This window comes from Phoxinus phoxinus (genome assembly GCF_949152265.1).
Source record: "Phoxinus phoxinus genome assembly, chromosome: 1".
In the NCBI taxonomy this organism is placed as follows: Eukaryota; Metazoa; Chordata; class Actinopteri; order Cypriniformes; family Leuciscidae; genus Phoxinus; species Phoxinus phoxinus.
In genome coordinates this window covers 9,561,543-9,577,914 of record NC_136876.1, presented here as the reverse complement: position 1 = coordinate 9,577,914, position 16,372 = coordinate 9,561,543, and the positions used below count along the sequence as shown (strand labels likewise).

The window sequence follows — 16,372 nt, the reverse complement described above, 5'->3', positions numbered from 1 at the left end:
AGAGGAGCCCAGAGAGCCAAGATGCTGTTGGATCAACGGGATCTTATGATCTGGCGCAAAAATCAGCGTTTCAGTCTTGTTCGAATTTATCTGCAAGTAGTTAGTGGCCAGCCAATCTTTAATGGAGGACACACACTCTAGGAACAAAGATAAACGATGGAACTCAGCATCATTAAAAGAACAGTACAACTGGACATCGTCAGCGTAGAAGTGATATGATACATCCTTGAAACAACCGATAATTTGACCTAGTGGCAAAATGTACAGTAAAAACAAAATAGGACCCAAAACAGACCCTTGTGCCACTCCGCAGGACAAATTAGACACATCAGACTGTACATTGTTTACAGCAACTTTAAAGGTTCTGTCATGAATATAGGAAGAGAACCACTGAAGGACAGATCCTGATAATCCCATCTCATTATGAAGCCGATTTATCAGTATACTGTGAGTATAAAGTATAAAGAACATTGCCAAAAAAATAGCAGCAGTAAGTGTAATAACTGGCTCATGTTGTGAAACATTTATTACCCATAAAGTTTCTATTCTGTACATCAGGGTTATTGAACTATGTGTAGTTGAAGGATGACAGTATGGACGTATTGCACTATAAAAAGACAACAGATGTTGTCAGACTCTTCACACAGACTATATTTGAATGCCTGTATTTTACAGTAATATTTCTTTTCAAGGCAGCAAAGATAAAAGGACAGTCCATCCTCTTCAACTGGCTTAAGGACATAGTCAACCATTTTTGGTGGTGTTGCAAGACTGCCGACACACGTGAGGAGTTTCTTGTAAGTGTAACGAGTTATAATAAGTACAATACAAGTTTAATGTATTGTTGCTTTTTCACTAAAATCCTTATTATTTTATTACTGATTTATTTCCGTTTTTCTCTGAGCAATATATGTTGATTTTTGCTATTTATTCTCCAGAGACTTTTATTTTGATATTTTCTTCTGCCGCTGTTGTGGTGCCATTTTGAAGTGTGCGCGCGCCTCTCTTCAGTTTGCATTGCATGCGGTGGAGAGAGGTAAGCGTTTTTCAGTGCTCTTCAATCTATGAGCGAATTAAGTTTGTAAAGTATGTTAATTGAGTTGATATCCCTTTGTGAACAGTACAGAGACTGTGTATTGTGTTTTATTGCATGTTATATGTGTGAGTGGATCAATAATGTGAAGATATATTGTGTGGGCCGTATGATATGCATTAACAGGGCTTTGAGTCATTAATCAACTAACTAGTGTTGTATCATATAGGTGATGTAATGATGAGATCTTCACAAGCAGTTTGTCATCTTTATTGATGTTGATCCACAGGTATTTCACATCTTTCAATGTTATGTGTATTATTTTTGATTGTTAATTGAGTTTGCATTGCATGCGGTGGAGAGAGGTGATGTAATGATGAGATCTTCACAAGCAGTTTGTCATCTTTATTGATGTTGATCCACAGATGGTGATAAGTCCATGTTGGGCGTGAGCGACTGTTAATAAACATCCCTGGTCTGGTGAACCGCAGTAACAGTGTCCTGGTCCTTCTATTACACAACGCAGAGACAGTAACGTAACAGCGGTCAGTTGCAGACCGGTTACATTGGTGCCGTGACCCGGATCAGAAGATTTGCTTCAGGATCAACGTCAGTTGGGTCGCCGAGGGACGCTGCATTGAGGTTCAGTTTTGTTGATAAAAGAACTGTGAGAATACAAACGGACATTTGATATTTCTTAAACCAAATTATGCATTTTCCCATTTAAGTGATTTATTTTTCTCACGTTTTCTGATATTTTTCAATTGCTTATTCTGTTTGAAAATTAATCTTAAAGTGTTAACATGGCATTTAGTTTAAAAGATGATGAAGTTGATGCTTATGAGACAATTACGGGATTAGGTCTTGGGAGGGGAAGATTTCTTAGTGAAACCCCAATTGTAAGACAGCGTAATGTGAACAGAACACCTCCCGTGTTAAGCTCCACACGTGTGACTGATCATGATACTGTACCCTTAGCTGTTCCAGACATAGCAGATCCAAATTGGCAAGATTTGATAGCACATATTGCTCAACAAGTGGGGCAAACCATGTTAGCATCTCAAAAAGAGGCTAGTTATGGTGGAGGAGAGAATAAGGGTGCACAGACACAGGGGTTAGGTACCAGTAAGACATTCTCAGACATCCCTTCACTTAACTTGACTGGAGTGAGATTGGTTATGCAAAGCGAAGCAAAAGAGCCCCCAGTCTACCGTGGTGATGCATCAGACAAGCTTGGTGTGCGTGAGTGGGAGGAGCTGATGGACACATATCTGAGAAAGAGAGGAATACCATTAGCAGAGCAGCATCAAGAGATTCTAAGCAGATTGATGGGCAAAGCTAAAGATGTCGTCAAAGTCACTCTTCGCTGTAATTCAGCTTTGAACCCAGTTGAAAACCCAAAGGTTATCATCGACATCCTGAAACAACATTTTAGCGATGTTAATTACTCATGTATGCCTTTGGCTGATTTCTATGGAACTGTTCCATTAGCAGGGGAGGATCCTGTCGAGTACTGGGTGCGTTTGAACAAAGCAGTGGATCTTGCAGAAGAAGCTTTAAAGAGACTTGGGCGACGAATGGAAGATCCATGCCAAGAAGCTGCAATGATGTTCGTGAAATACTGCCCTGATTCCACTCTTGCTGCAGTTTTCCGTCTCAAAGCTCCAGAAAAGTGGACCGCACAGGAAGTCCAAGAACAGCTTGACCGGTACCACACAGAGTTAAAAGAGCAGATGTCAGCCAAGCCAAAGCGTCACCCTGCTACAAGGCATGTCACCGCTCACGTTCAGACATTCAATGACGATGAACAGGATGTTGACTCTTCAGAGCTAGGTGAGTGCAGCAGAGCCAGTAAAGCACACACTGTACAGGATGACAATTGTATGAGAACTCTGATTAATCTCCTTGATCGTGCACTCTCTCAAAATGTCCAAATGCCATCCCGCCAGCCCCAAAGCAAGCTCTGTAGAGTATGCCAATCTCATGATCACTCTACTGTAACACATTGTCGACGAGAACATCTGTGTTTTGCATGCTTTCAGCCTGGACACAGTAAGAGGGATTGTACAAGTGACAGGTCCAGACCTGGTCCAGCACAATTCCGGGGTCCATTAGGTTTAAACTAGATCGCTCACGTTTGGAAGGGGGATGCGTGAGCATAAGTGAAGAACCCCTAGAGAGTGTTGATCTTCACCACTTTTATGAGAATGCATGCGCACAGGCTCCCACTGGGACTAAAGTGATAGCACAAAATGTCCAGGCAGTTGAGGCATTCGACGATTTGTTCTATGCACCAGTCAGTATTAATGAAGTGTTTTCAATAAAAGGAATGCTTGATACAGGCTCCATGGCCTGCACTTTTAGTGACAAAGTGGAAAAGAGGATGTTAAGTGAGAATGTACTGCCTTCACCTACACCACTTCATGAGGAAGTCATCTTAGTAGGATGTGGTGGCAAGGTTACAAAACCAAAATGCATGTATGAGGTCCAATTGAAAGTTTATGGAGAGAGCTGTCTAGTGCCTATTCTCGTTGTACCCGGCCAGCGGGATGATCTGATCATCGGTACTAATGTCATAAAATTCCTTGCGCATCGCATGAAAGGTACCAGTGACTTTTGGAGACTTGTTTCTAATCATACAGTGGAGCCGCTGGCGGGATGTGAACAGTTCCTGGATGTAATGGCCAACACATGTCGGTGGAAGGGTTCAGAGCTGCCAGACAAGGTGGGAACAATCAAGCTACAGCAGTGTGTCACTCTCTTACCCAGGCAGGAACATCTTGTCTGGGGAAAGCTGCCAAAGAATGCCCCTATGTCACCCGGGAGCACAGTGGTAGTGGAACCTACAAATTCAAGGTCTGTGTCAAGAGACATTATGGTCGGGCGGGTGGTAACGCCATTATGGGGTGATCGCTGGGTTCCTGTAAAAGTCACTAACTTCTCTGATAAGCCAGTCACCCTTAAGAGGAATCGCAAATTAGCAGATGTGTTCCCATGTGTTGCCATGGAAGATTTTGAACTTTTCCAGGGGCTGAGTCGAGCTGAAGTGCCCGCGGAGGAGAGTCAGCAGTCCCCTAGATTGTCAGCTGATTTCAAACAGAGATTGGAAACGGTTGGTCTCGTTGATCTCGACATTGAGTCTGTTTCTGTCAGCCAAGTGACGGAGGAGAAGTTAGTGCAGTTGCTAGAGAGATACAACGACGTGTTTTCTAAGCATGCATTGGACTGTGGAGAAGTGAAGGGTTTTGTTCATCGCATACGACTAATGGATGAGCGTCCATTCAGACTCCCTTATCGTAGAGTGCCGCCTGCACACTACCAAAAGTTGCGGCAGGTTTTGTCCCAGATGGAAGAACAAGGGATAATTAGGAAGTCTGTGAGTGAGTATGCTTCTCCGTTAGTCCTGGTGTGGAAGAAGGATGGCAGTCTGAGGCTATGCACAGATTTCCGATGGTTAAATGCCAGAACAATAAAGGATGCACACCCACTTCCACACCAGGCTGACTGCTTAGCTGCTCTGGGCGGAAACACACTCTTCAGCACCATGGACCTGACATCAGGGTTTTATAACATCCCCATGGCTGAAGAGGACAAGAAATACACTGCATTCACGACTCCTGTAGGGCTGCACGAGTATAATAGGATGCCGCAAGGACTATGCAACAGTCCAGCCTCTTTTATGCGGATGATGGTAAGCATCTTCGGAGACTTAAACTTCAGCAGCTTGTTGTGTTATCTTGATGACCTGTTGGTGTTCGCTCCGAATGAGCAGGAAGCGCTGGAAAGACTGGAGGTCGTGTTCAGTCGTCTGAGGCAGTACAATCTTAAGCTGAGCCCTAAGAAGTGCCATCTACTGAAATCCTCTGTAAAATTCCTGGGTCACATCATCGACAGGGATGGAGTTTCAGTAGATCCTGCCAAAGTCGAGGTCATCTCGAAGCTTACTAAGGCAGATCTTATGGAAGATGATAAATGTACTCCATCAGTGCAGAGGATCAAATCAGTTCTTGGTATGATCTTATATTACCAACACTTCATTCCTGGATGTTCTACTTTGGCAAAACCGCTTTTTGCCCTTACGGGTGGGCAGAGGAGGAAAAGAGGCACCAAGGGAGACATTCAAAGGGGAATTTACAGGAAGCTCAAGCCCACGGATTGGACTTCAGAATGTGATAGCGCATTATGTTGTCTTAAAGAGAGTCTGCTTCAAAGTGCTGTTCTAGCCCACCCTGACTTTACTCTGCCTCTGATCTTGGCGATTGATGCCTCACTGGACGGACTGGGGGCTGTATTATCCCAAGTGCCTGCGGGTGAAGAGCGAGCTCGTCCAATCGCATTTGCAAGCAAGACTCTGAGCAAATCACAGAGGAACTATCCAGTTCATAAGCTCGAGTTTCTGGCACTCAAATGGAGCGTGTGCGAGAAGTTTAGCCATTGGTTGAAAGGTCAGACATTCACCGTATGGACAGACAACAATCCGCTCACGTACATCATGTCCAAGGCAAAACTCGCGGCATGTGAGCAACGTTGGGTGTCCAAACTGGCAGCTTACACCTTTGAACTGAAGCATATAGCCGGGAAGAAAAACGTGGTGGCGGATGCTCTAAGTAGAGACCCTTTTGTCAAGACCGTGAGCAGCAGGCTAATGAAGGAGCCATATCATGATTTGCTTGTGGAGGCTGAAGCAGTTGATGGAGATGGAGTTCGAGATGCCTTTCGTCAAGGAGCTCAGAATCTGCAGATCTGCTTCCAGTCCTGTCTTGCCTTACCCTCTGACAGTGCCACTATCAAAGCCTGTTTAAGTTTACATGATCAGTGGGAAGAAACATCTCAAGCAAGAGCTGTGCAGCTAATTCAGTCTTACCCAGATTTAATACCTGCTGGTATTGACACCCTTCCTACGATCGCTGCGGATGAAATTCGTGAAATGCAAGAGGCTGATTCAGTAATTTCAAGAGTGACATTCTTTGTAAACTTGAAGCGTCAACCATCGAGGCGAGAGAAGGCCAACATGAGTTCCAGAACCCTATCTCTTCTCAGGCATTGGGACAAATTAAAACTCAAGGATGGAATAATGTACAGAGTCACACAAGATCCACACAGTAAACAGAAGCGGTATCAGCTGGTCTTACCTTCTAGCCTCAAGGGGCAGGCTTTAAAGGGTGTACATGATCTTGCGGGTCATCAGGGCCAAGCCAGAACCATTCATCTAGCCCGCCAACGTTTCTTCTGGCCAGGAATGGGAAACGATGTGTGTGAATACATCAAGTGCTGTCAAAGATGCATCCTGGCCAAGGCTCCCGAACCATCTGCGCGGGCCCCTCTTGAAAGTATTAAGACCTCTATGCCCATGGAGCTGGTATGCCTGGACTTCTGGTCTGCGGAGGATGGGAAAAAACGCTCTGTGGATGTGCTCGTTGTGACGGACCATTTCACGAAGTTGGCTCATGCCTTCCCTTGCGCAAATCAGTCTGCAAAACAAGTCGCAAGGAAGCTGTGGGATCGTGTATTCTGTGTGTACGGATTCCCGAGCCGCATCCACACAGACCAAGGAGCCAACTTCGAGAGTGCCCTTATAAGAGAGTTGTTGAAACTATCAGGAGTTGCCAAATCTCACACCACTTCGTACCACCCCATGGGAAACGGAGGAGTAGAGAGGTTTAATCGGACCTTAGGGAGTATGCTCCGAACCCTGCCTCTGAAAGAAAAGCACAAATGGCCAGAGCAAATACAAACGCTGACTTTTGCCTACAACGCTACAGTCCATGAGACAACTGGGTATGCTCCATTTCAGCTTATGTTTGGTCGTGTCCCAAGGCTGCCAGTGGATGTCATGTTCAGACAGGTGCTACATGACCCCGTGGTTGTTGATCATGGTACTTACCTGAAATCGTTGATGTCATACCTCCATGAGGCGGCTGAGATTGCGCAGCGACATTCTGAAAAAGAGCAGAGGAAACAGGCAAAAGGTTACAACAAAAAAGTCAGAGGGACATGTCTCAATGTTGGGGACCGTGTGTTGATGGCGAATAAAGGAGAAAGAGGCAAGAGGAAACTAGCGGATAAATGGGACCCTGTCGTGTACACTGTAATAGACAGGAACCTGCAGAAGCACATTTACAAGCTAGAAGATGGGAATGGAAATGTGAAGATTGTGCACCGGAACCTGCTTCTAGACATTAGTTTCCTACCTGTTGAATCGCCTGATGAGGAGGAAAGCATTCTGCTCTCTGCGGAAGATTCAGAGTGTGAGTCACGTAGCGACAGAAGTGAGTCCTGTGCGGACGACTTCGAACCAACAGATCTGGAGGAGAGAACCAGAAGATGGGTGAACGTAGACTCTGAAAGTCCTGTAGTTCCCGATTCTGATGATGAGGAAGCTGTGGGAACAGACCATTTCAGTTTGAAAGGAAAAGAGTCCAGTGACCAGTCACAAATTGAAGAGAGTGGTAGCAGAGATCTCCCTCAGAGTAGAGTTCAATCCAGCCCATCATCTCTTGATGTCAACATTGACTGTGACACAGACATACAAGCCCAAGTTCTTATTGACTCTCAAACTGACACTGATACCCAAGTTCCAGTCACTGACGTTCAGGGTGTTAGGACACGGGCAGGTAGAGTCGTTAAAAAAGTGAACAGATTAATTGAGTCAATGGTTCAGAAACCCTTTTATCTTCAAGGGGTAGGAAGTAATCTGAAAAAGAGAACTGGGTCATTCCTTTCTTTGTTTTGAAGAGTATTCTAATGTGTTTTGATTTTGTATGATGTGAAGACATTTTGATTTCAAATGTGAAACACAAGGGTCAGGTTATATTATGGTGTACAAGGCACCGTAGTGTTCCAAGATAATCTTAGATTTGATCACCCTGAGATTTTTCTTGACCTATTAGTGGGTAACTCACAAGTTGAACTAATGACTGTTTCATTGCAGACCTGTACCAGTTGTTATTTTATTTGGATCATTCAGTATGGATTTAAGTGAAATCCGGAAGGGGTGAATGTAACGAGTTATAATAAGTACAATACAAGTTTAATGTATTGTTGCTTTTTCACTAAAATCCTTATTATTTTATTACTGATTTATTTCCGTTTTTCTCTGAGCAATATATGTTGATTTTTGCTATTTATTCTCCAGAGACTTTTATTTTGATATTTTCTTCTGCCGCTGTTGTGGTGCCATTTTGAAGTGTGCGCGCGCCTCTCTTCAGTTTGCATTGCATGCGGTGGAGAGAGGTAAGCGTTTTTCAGTGCTCTTCAATCTATGAGCGAATTAAGTTTGTAAAGTATGTTAATTGAGTTGATATCCCTTTGTGAACAGTACAGAGACTGTGTATTGTGTTTTATTGCATGTTATATGTGTGAGTGGATCAATAATGTGAAGATATATTGTGTGGGCCGTATGATATGCATTAACAGGGCTTTGAGTCATTAATCAACTAACTAGTGTTGTATCATATAGGTGATGTAATGATGAGATCTTCACAAGCAGTTTGTCATCTTTATTGATGTTGATCCACAGGTATTTCACATCTTTCAATGTTATGTGTATTATTTTTGATTGTTAATTGAGTTTGCATTGCATGCGGTGGAGAGAGGTGATGTAATGATGAGATCTTCACAAGCAGTTTGTCATCTTTATTGATGTTGATCCACAGATGGTGATAAGTCCATGTTGGGCGTGAGCGACTGTTAATAAACATCCCTGGTCTGGTGAACCGCAGTAACAGTGTCCTGGTCCTTCTATTACACAACGCAGAGACAGTAACGTAACAGCGGTCAGTTGCAGACCGGTTACATAAGCACACAATTTCATTATATCTTTGAGTATTTTCATTAATTGCTATATTAAGGACATATTTTTAGTGCATTTTTATGTTTTTCAGGCATTATGGGTAGGCATCCTTCACCATGTCTGCAACATTCACACCTGGACTATGGGAAGCTGCAAACACGGGCACCTTGAATCGGAGCAAATGCGGGGAAAGATGTGGATCCAGAGAGACTCCCAGTGCCACAAAGCTTTAGTGGATATAGTTCTCAATAAGAGGTGGCTGAAAGATGTTCACAAATATCTGCGATTCAGGTAGTGTGGCTATACTTTTTCACACTGATATATATATTAATAATATTTGTGCTTACTTCTCATGTACACAGAAGTATTTTATTTGTTTGTTTGTTCTATTAGATCGACTGCAGACCTAGAGTCTTTCAACAACCATATCCTGATGTATGCAAGCAAGCGCTATGCTTTCAGCCCACCAGTTTACGAGACAAGAGTTCTGCTTGCTGCTTTGGACAACAATTTTCACCTGAACCGACCAACAATGAAAACGTTGGATGGCAAAGAGATGTACGTTTTACAATTATATAATATTCACATTCATAGTACAATATTCAGCAAATGTTTTATATGCAATTGATTGTCTTAACACTCAAGGTTGTCTCTTGTTGTACTTAAAAACCGATGGTTTTAAATTGTCTAATTCCAGTTTTAAAAGATTGTATAAGAAGAACGCTAGAAGATACAGTGTATATGCCTTGAAATCTGAAAAAACCTACGGATACATTTCCGAGGTACAAGAAAGGATTGTGAATAACAGACTCACAAGCAGAGTGGGGATGCCTAGAAGGAGGAGCCTTCGACCAGATGACCCCAGACAGCTTGGTTTGGTGCCCCCCGTACCTGCACCAGCCACAACAGACTTGTGGCAGAGACAAGTCAGAAGAGGTCTAGGTAAGTTACACAATTTGTTGAATATGTTGTACCATATTACATGTCTTTGAATGATATTTACATTACAATATAGTCTGTAACTATGTTTGATGGCACTGTCTTCAACAGGACCGTTATTCCAACCAGCATCCGATGTGGAAAGATCCACATAGGAGATCAGCTTGCATGTGGCCTGGTACTTGTCAGGCAGGATCACGAAGGAAAGAACTTCAGTTCACTGACAAAGTCAAAGCTTGCAACTAGTTTCATCTTATTCTGCTAAGTACACTGTGACCGGCGCATATTATTTTCTGTAGGTAGCCTAAATTAAAGTTTACAATTTTGAACAGTAATGATAAGTAAGGCTACAGCTATCACCTATTATGTAAGTATAAATAACTAAAATTGTTATTGAAAATGTTTTGTCAAAGTTTAAAATTGTCATATTTTTCTAAACACATGTTCAAATGTATATAATGTAAATAAAAACACCATATCCTTCTATTTCATAACTTTTATTTTTTAAATACCATAGAACTGTAGTTGAACAACTATAACAAAATATATATCTATAAAACAAACATCAATTTTAAATAAAGAGGGGCAAAATATTAATAAATATATAGTTTTCTAATAATAAATAAAATGTTAACTATGTACATTTGTTTGAAGCCTTGATGATCCTGAGGCAGATTTGTGAGTACTTGTGTGAAACTGTATGAACATGCCAGAGAGCCTAGAAGAAAATTCACAGTCCAGGAATAAATCCAGTGTAGTGTCCTTGAGGATCAGGGAACTTGTCCCTGATCCTCCAAACACAACAACTGGGGATGACAAGTCGGTTTCTATGGCCTAATGCTCCATGTTGCCAATATATGAAGTGTCTATAGGCACCATAGCGGTACTCTCTGTTGTCATACCCAGGCTCCCTGATGTTGCTTAATGCCATAATGTCCTCCCGGTACTGCCTGTGAATGCGAATAAAGCCTTCTTCAAGGCAGTACTGGGAGAAGTGGGGCAGTAGGCTCACACAGTTAACTTGATCCTGGCCACAGCATTTCCTCTCCTGGTCCGTAGCCATTTCCCTACAGTTACCACAAGTACACCAAGGTACTCCTGGCACTCCGGCAGAAGGTGGTGCACCATGTCTGCGCTGATGCATCATCAAGGCATCAAAGACCAGGCCTGGCTGCCTCTCCAGCAGAAGTGTGGAGAGCTCTCTGTGTTCTTCGAGGGTCATCTCCTGAAGAAGTCTCTGAAGAAAGAGGACAAAGGGAAAAATACTCAATATGCAATATTCTCTGCTTCAATACTCTGGTTACTCTTGGTCTCGATACATTGTTTTTTAAAGATTGTATCCACTCAAAATGAACTATACCAGTACTCATTATTACTATTATTAAATTTAATTATATCAACTTACCTACTTTATATAGTTATTTATTTTCCTTAGTATCTTGACATGCAATCTTAGTAAATGTGACCAAGAATTTCCCCTCAAGTATCAATAAAGAATTTCTGATTCTGATAAAATATGGCTTTTTAAGTTGCATTACATTATGTTGGCAATATGGTACTGCATATTAGGGTTTGCAGGCTGGACAATGTTTGCTCAACTTGTATAATATGGCTTCATATAATCATTGTTGCCCAGTAAATGACAGGTTACACTTTGAAAACATTTTGTTACTAAATAACGTTACTGTACCAGGGGTACATGTGCACAGAGCTGCTATGTAAATAACGTTATCACTGTGTGCTGGGGTTTTTGACATAAAGTGCAAACAGGTTGGAATATAATAACGTTAAAATAACTTTATAAATACAAACCTCTGTAACAGCTCTCCGGTCCCTTTGGAGGGCTTCCACTCTTTCATTTTCCTGTAATGAGCCATCACTCCGGGTAGGTCCTCTGCCTCTCCTTTCCCTGACTGCACCTCCAACACCTCTGCCTCTCTGCCCTTGTTATGAACTGCTCCGAGACGAGGTTTTAGATCCAAACGCAGCTTTATTGTATGGGGCAATCCAGAGGCATAATCCAATGAATAGGCAAGGGTCATACACAGACAGGCAGTCAAACAAAGAAACAAACAAACAAACAAAACAGGCAGGGACCTGAGGCAAGAGAGTAATCCAGGGACCAGAGGCAAGAGAGTAATCCAGGGACCAGAGGATGATATCCAAAAACCAAATGACAAAAACCAGGGAAAACGCTCGGAATTGCAGTGAAACACTAGACAAGACTTCGCAGTGAGTAAATGAATGAACAAGGTATAAATAGACAGACTAACAGGATGAGACACAGGTGAAATGCATTCAGTGAATGAGGTACAGGTGAATGTGATCAGTGACAAGTGATGATGAGTCCGGGCAGAGAATGATGGGAGATGTAGTCTGTGAGTGAATGATAATAGTCTTGATGTGGAGTGCCCTCAGGTGGCTCTCAAGGGCACTCCAGCTGGTGACCGTTACATAGCCCCCACTTTAAGGAGCGGATTCCAGACGCTCCAAAAACTGTCCAGGAGGGAGGTGGAGCGGGGGTCAGACCCGGGGGCGGGATGGAGGGCCAGGCCCGTGGAGCGGAAGAGGGCCTGGAGCAGGCTGTGCAGGCGACCAGGGCGGAGCAGGCTGTGCAGGCGACCAGGGCGGAGCCGGCTGTGCAGGCGACCAGGGCGGAGGAGGCTGTGCAGGCGACCAGGGCGGAGCAGGCTGTGCAGGTGACCAGGGCGGATCCGGCTGTGCAGGCGACCAGGGCGGAGCTGGCTGTGCAGGCGACCAGGGCGGAGCCGGCTGTGCAGGCGACCAGGGCGGAGTCGGCTGTGCAGGCGACCAGGGCGGAGCAGGACGTGACCACGGCGGAGCAGTAGGACCTTCGGGTGGCCACGGCGGTGAAGGCCCCTCGGGCGGCCGGTGCGGAGACGACCCTTCGGGAGACCACGGAACAGGAACAGACACCGGCTCAGGAACAGACACCGGCTCAGGAACGGGCTCCGGGGATGCGATGGCCATCTTGTCCGAAGACACAGGCGTGGAGTCGGCCATCTTGTCCGAAGACACAGGCGTGGAGTCGGCCATCTTGTCCGAAGACACAGGCGTGGAGTCGGCCATCTTGTCCGAAGACACAGGCGTGGAGTCGGCCATCTTGTCCGAAGACACAGGCGTGGAGTCGGCCACCTTGTCCGAAGACACAGGCTCAGAAAGAGGAAGAGATTCAGGTTCAGGCTCAAGCACAGATTCAGTCTCGGCGGGACGAGACTCTGGATCGGCCTCTGACTGGGCAGACGTGACGTGAAGCTCTAGCTCGGCAGGACTGACGTGAAGCTCTGGCTCTGGCTTGGCAGGACTGACGTGAAGCTCTGACTCTGGCTTGGGAGGACTGACATGAAGCTCTGGCTCTGGCTCGGCAGGACTGACGTGAAGCTCTGGCTCTGGCTCGGCAGGACTGACGTGAAGCTCTGCCTCTGGCTCGGCAGGACTGACGTGAAGCTCTGGCTCTGGCTCAGCGTAGACCATCTCGTCCTGAGACACTGGCTCAACGGAGACCATCTTGTCCTGAGACACTGACTTGGCGGAGCTGACATGGAGCGCAGGCTCGGCAGGGCTGACGTGGAGCGCAGGCTCGGCAGGGCTGACGTGGAGCGCAGGCTCGGCAGGGCTGACGTGGAGCGCAGGCTCGGCAGGGCTGGACAGGACCAGCGGCGAAGGCGACTCTGGGCTGGACAGGACCAGCGGCGAAGGCGGCTCTGGGCTGGACAGGACCAGCGGCGAAGGCGGCTCTGGACTGGACGGGACCAGCGGCGAAGAGGGCTCTGAGCAGTACCGGTCCAGAGGTGAAGGGAGTGCAGGCTCGGCTGGAGAGGCGTGAATCGTCTCAGGCTGGGCAGGCACGATGCGAATCGTCTCAGGCTGGGCAGGCACGACGTGAACCGTCTCTGGCTGGGCAGGCTGGACGTGAACCGTCTCTGGAACGGTGGTTTTGGCAGGACGAGACCTCGTTTGGCCAATCTTCTTGGCCCTCCGTGCTGACATGAGCGGTGGGTCCATCAAGCTGGAGACTGAGCCGGTGATGGGCCTGATGGGTGGCATGACGTGAGGATCCTCAAGCTTAGAGTTTCTCCTGACTTTGCGGGGTTCTTCCTCCACAAAGCCCACAGTAAATGACGAACCGCTCAAGGAAAGGGCCAAGTCAATATACTGTTTAAGAGTCCCATTAGGGTCATGCCCTGGCATAAGGTAGCTAAGTGGCTCTGATAGTCCTCCACGAAAAATTAGACATACCATATCATTAAACATACCTTATCCATGCAAGTCAGAGGGGCAAGTTCCAAAAAAGTCCACTACATAGTTCTCTATGGGTCGATCTCCTTGACGGAGACACATAATCTGTGCTGCTGGATTCATCTTTGGGTGGGTTCTTCTCAGCTGCTGGATCTGTGTTGGCGAAGTCTTCTGTTATGAACTGCTCCGAGACGAGGTTTTAGATCCAAACGCAGCTTTATTGTATGGGGCAATCCAGAGGCGTAATCCAATGAATAGGCAAGGGTCATACACAGACAGGCAGTCAAACAAAGAAACAAACAAACAAACAAAACAGGCAGGGACCAGAGGCAAGAGAGTAATCCAGGGACCAGAGGCAAGAGAGTAATCCAGGGACCAGAGGATGATATCCAAAAACCAAATGACAAAAACCAGGGAAAACGCTCGGAATTGCAGTGAAACACTAGACAAGACTTCGCAGTGAGTAAATGAATGAACAAGGTATAAATAGACAGACTAACAGGATGAGACACAGGTGAAATGCATTCAGTGAATGAGGTACAGGTGAATGTGATCAGTGACAAGTGATGATGAGTCCGGGCAGAGAATGATGGGAGATGTAGTCTGTGAGTGAATGATAATAGTCTTGATGTGGAGTGCCCTCAGGTGGCTCTCAAGGGCACTCCAGCTGGTGACCGTTACAGCCCTCTTCCTCTCCCTCTCCCTCTCCCTCTCCCTCTTCCTCTTCCTCTCCCTCTCTCTCTACCAGTTACCTCCGGTACATACTCAGGTTGTCCCTGACTCTGCAAACGTGGAGAAAAATATGCTGTCTGACCGACGCCTCGTACATCGTAACGTTAGCTATTTCCCCTTACCTAACTGCTTTGATGCTTTTATCTTATACTAACTAGCATGGAAACAAGCTATGGTAAAGTCAGTGTATAAAAGACTAACAAAATGATGAACAAGTAAAAATAACTATTGCAATAACGTGGTTTTACTGAATTAAAAAAAAAATATATATATAATATCATTTTATATAAAATATAATATAAAGAAACCTCAGTGCTTGACTTTCTACTCTCTGCTGACTCAGACGACGACATCTTTTATCCTACGTCGGCCACCGTAGCTTCTCCATAGAGTTTGAAAAGGGGGAGATATGCCGTAAGTGATTGTCCATTTGCAATTCGCAAGGTTCACCACTAGATGCTGCTAAAAATTACACACTGCACCTTTAATGCTTTGAAAACACGCATACCTGTACATCTCCTTCGATTAATAATAATGGCTAGTGCAGTGGCTGGGATACAGTAGAGTAGGCTATAAACCTACAACGTCCGTTGCCATGGTTTTTGGAATGATTTTATTATCGCAAGAGGAAAAAATTAAGTTTAGTCTCATAACATCGGTTAATGGAAACACCGTCATTTCGAAATATTTTTTTGTCGACATTTAGAAAATAAATCTCAAAAGTTTTGCGCAAATCTGTAATGGACACGCAGTTCGTCGATCTGAGCGTCGTCGTGATTTCGGTTTCATATCATAACGTTATTGCATTAAACTACAGCAGACGACTAAAACTGGCTAATTTAAAGAAAATTAAATTTAAAACTGGCTAATTTAAAGAAAATGACTTACAAGATGCTTCTTCAGGTTGGAGGTGGAGTCTTTAGACGCTGAAAGGAGGTTGGTTGCTGGTAAGCAGAGCATTGCACAGTTATAGTTCGTTGTCCCTCTTTCTTTAGTGTGAAATGCTTTTAAATTTCCAAGATATTAAACGCATTTTTGCCCTGGCTCTGTTTCGGCTCCATCTCTACCTCTAGCTCCCGCCGCTGCTGCTCTTCCGACTCCATATGTGACTGATCACGCAAACCGCAATTTTTTTCGTTTTCATATTGGGGCTTCTGGGAAATGCATGATGTTGCCTTAATTTATTTTTAGATATTGAATAAACGTTATTTAGAGATTGTGAAACAGAGAAGTATCCTCATGTAATCCATTGATTTCAACAATGTAACTGTATTCTAAATACCAACTATTTAAATTGTAACTGTAACGGAATACAGTTACTCATAATTTGTATTCTGAATACGTAACGTCGGTACATGTATTCCGTTACTCCCCAACACTGATAATGATTATGTTAATACACAACCAACACCATCAGATCACCGTTCCTATTGGTTCATCTGGCTGTTATAACTCATGTACAACAGCCAAACAAAACTAAAAGTTAATAATTTAAGGGTGAAGAGCCCAACTAAAACACACACTGATCTGCATAATGGCGACTTAAAATTTTTTCTCCTTTGGTGATTCTGCTTTCCTGTGCTTTGAGTGAATGATAATAAATTTGATTAGTCTAA

General features: G+C 44.5%; 2 protein-coding genes across 2 annotated transcripts; one reads left to right on the top strand and one right to left on the bottom strand.

The window, feature by feature from the left end:
• The first annotated feature begins 479 nt into the window (after positions 1–479).
• On the top strand, positions 480–10,248 carry LOC307008465 (uncharacterized protein). The gene is made up of 6 exons (XM_079631256.1): positions 480–490; positions 693–797; positions 8,917–9,116; positions 9,219–9,383; positions 9,523–9,767; positions 9,876–10,248. The coding sequence occupies exons 3-6, from the start codon at positions 8,968–8,970 to the stop codon at positions 9,917–9,919; spliced, it is 603 nt and encodes a 200-aa protein (XP_079487382.1). The 5' UTR covers positions 480–490; positions 693–797; positions 8,917–8,967; the 3' UTR covers positions 9,920–10,248.
• A 158-nt stretch (positions 10,249–10,406) lies between these two features.
• LOC307009831 (uncharacterized protein) lies at positions 10,407–13,976 on the bottom strand (the record flags this gene model as incomplete). The annotated part of the gene is made up of 4 exons (XM_079633955.1): positions 10,407–11,001; positions 11,577–11,702; positions 13,227–13,347; positions 13,567–13,976. 4 exons carry the CDS (start codon positions 13,974–13,976, stop codon positions 10,495–10,497), a joined length of 1,164 nt encoding a protein of 387 aa, XP_079490081.1. The 3' UTR covers positions 10,407–10,494.
• Between the last annotated feature and the right edge of the window lie 2,396 nt (positions 13,977–16,372).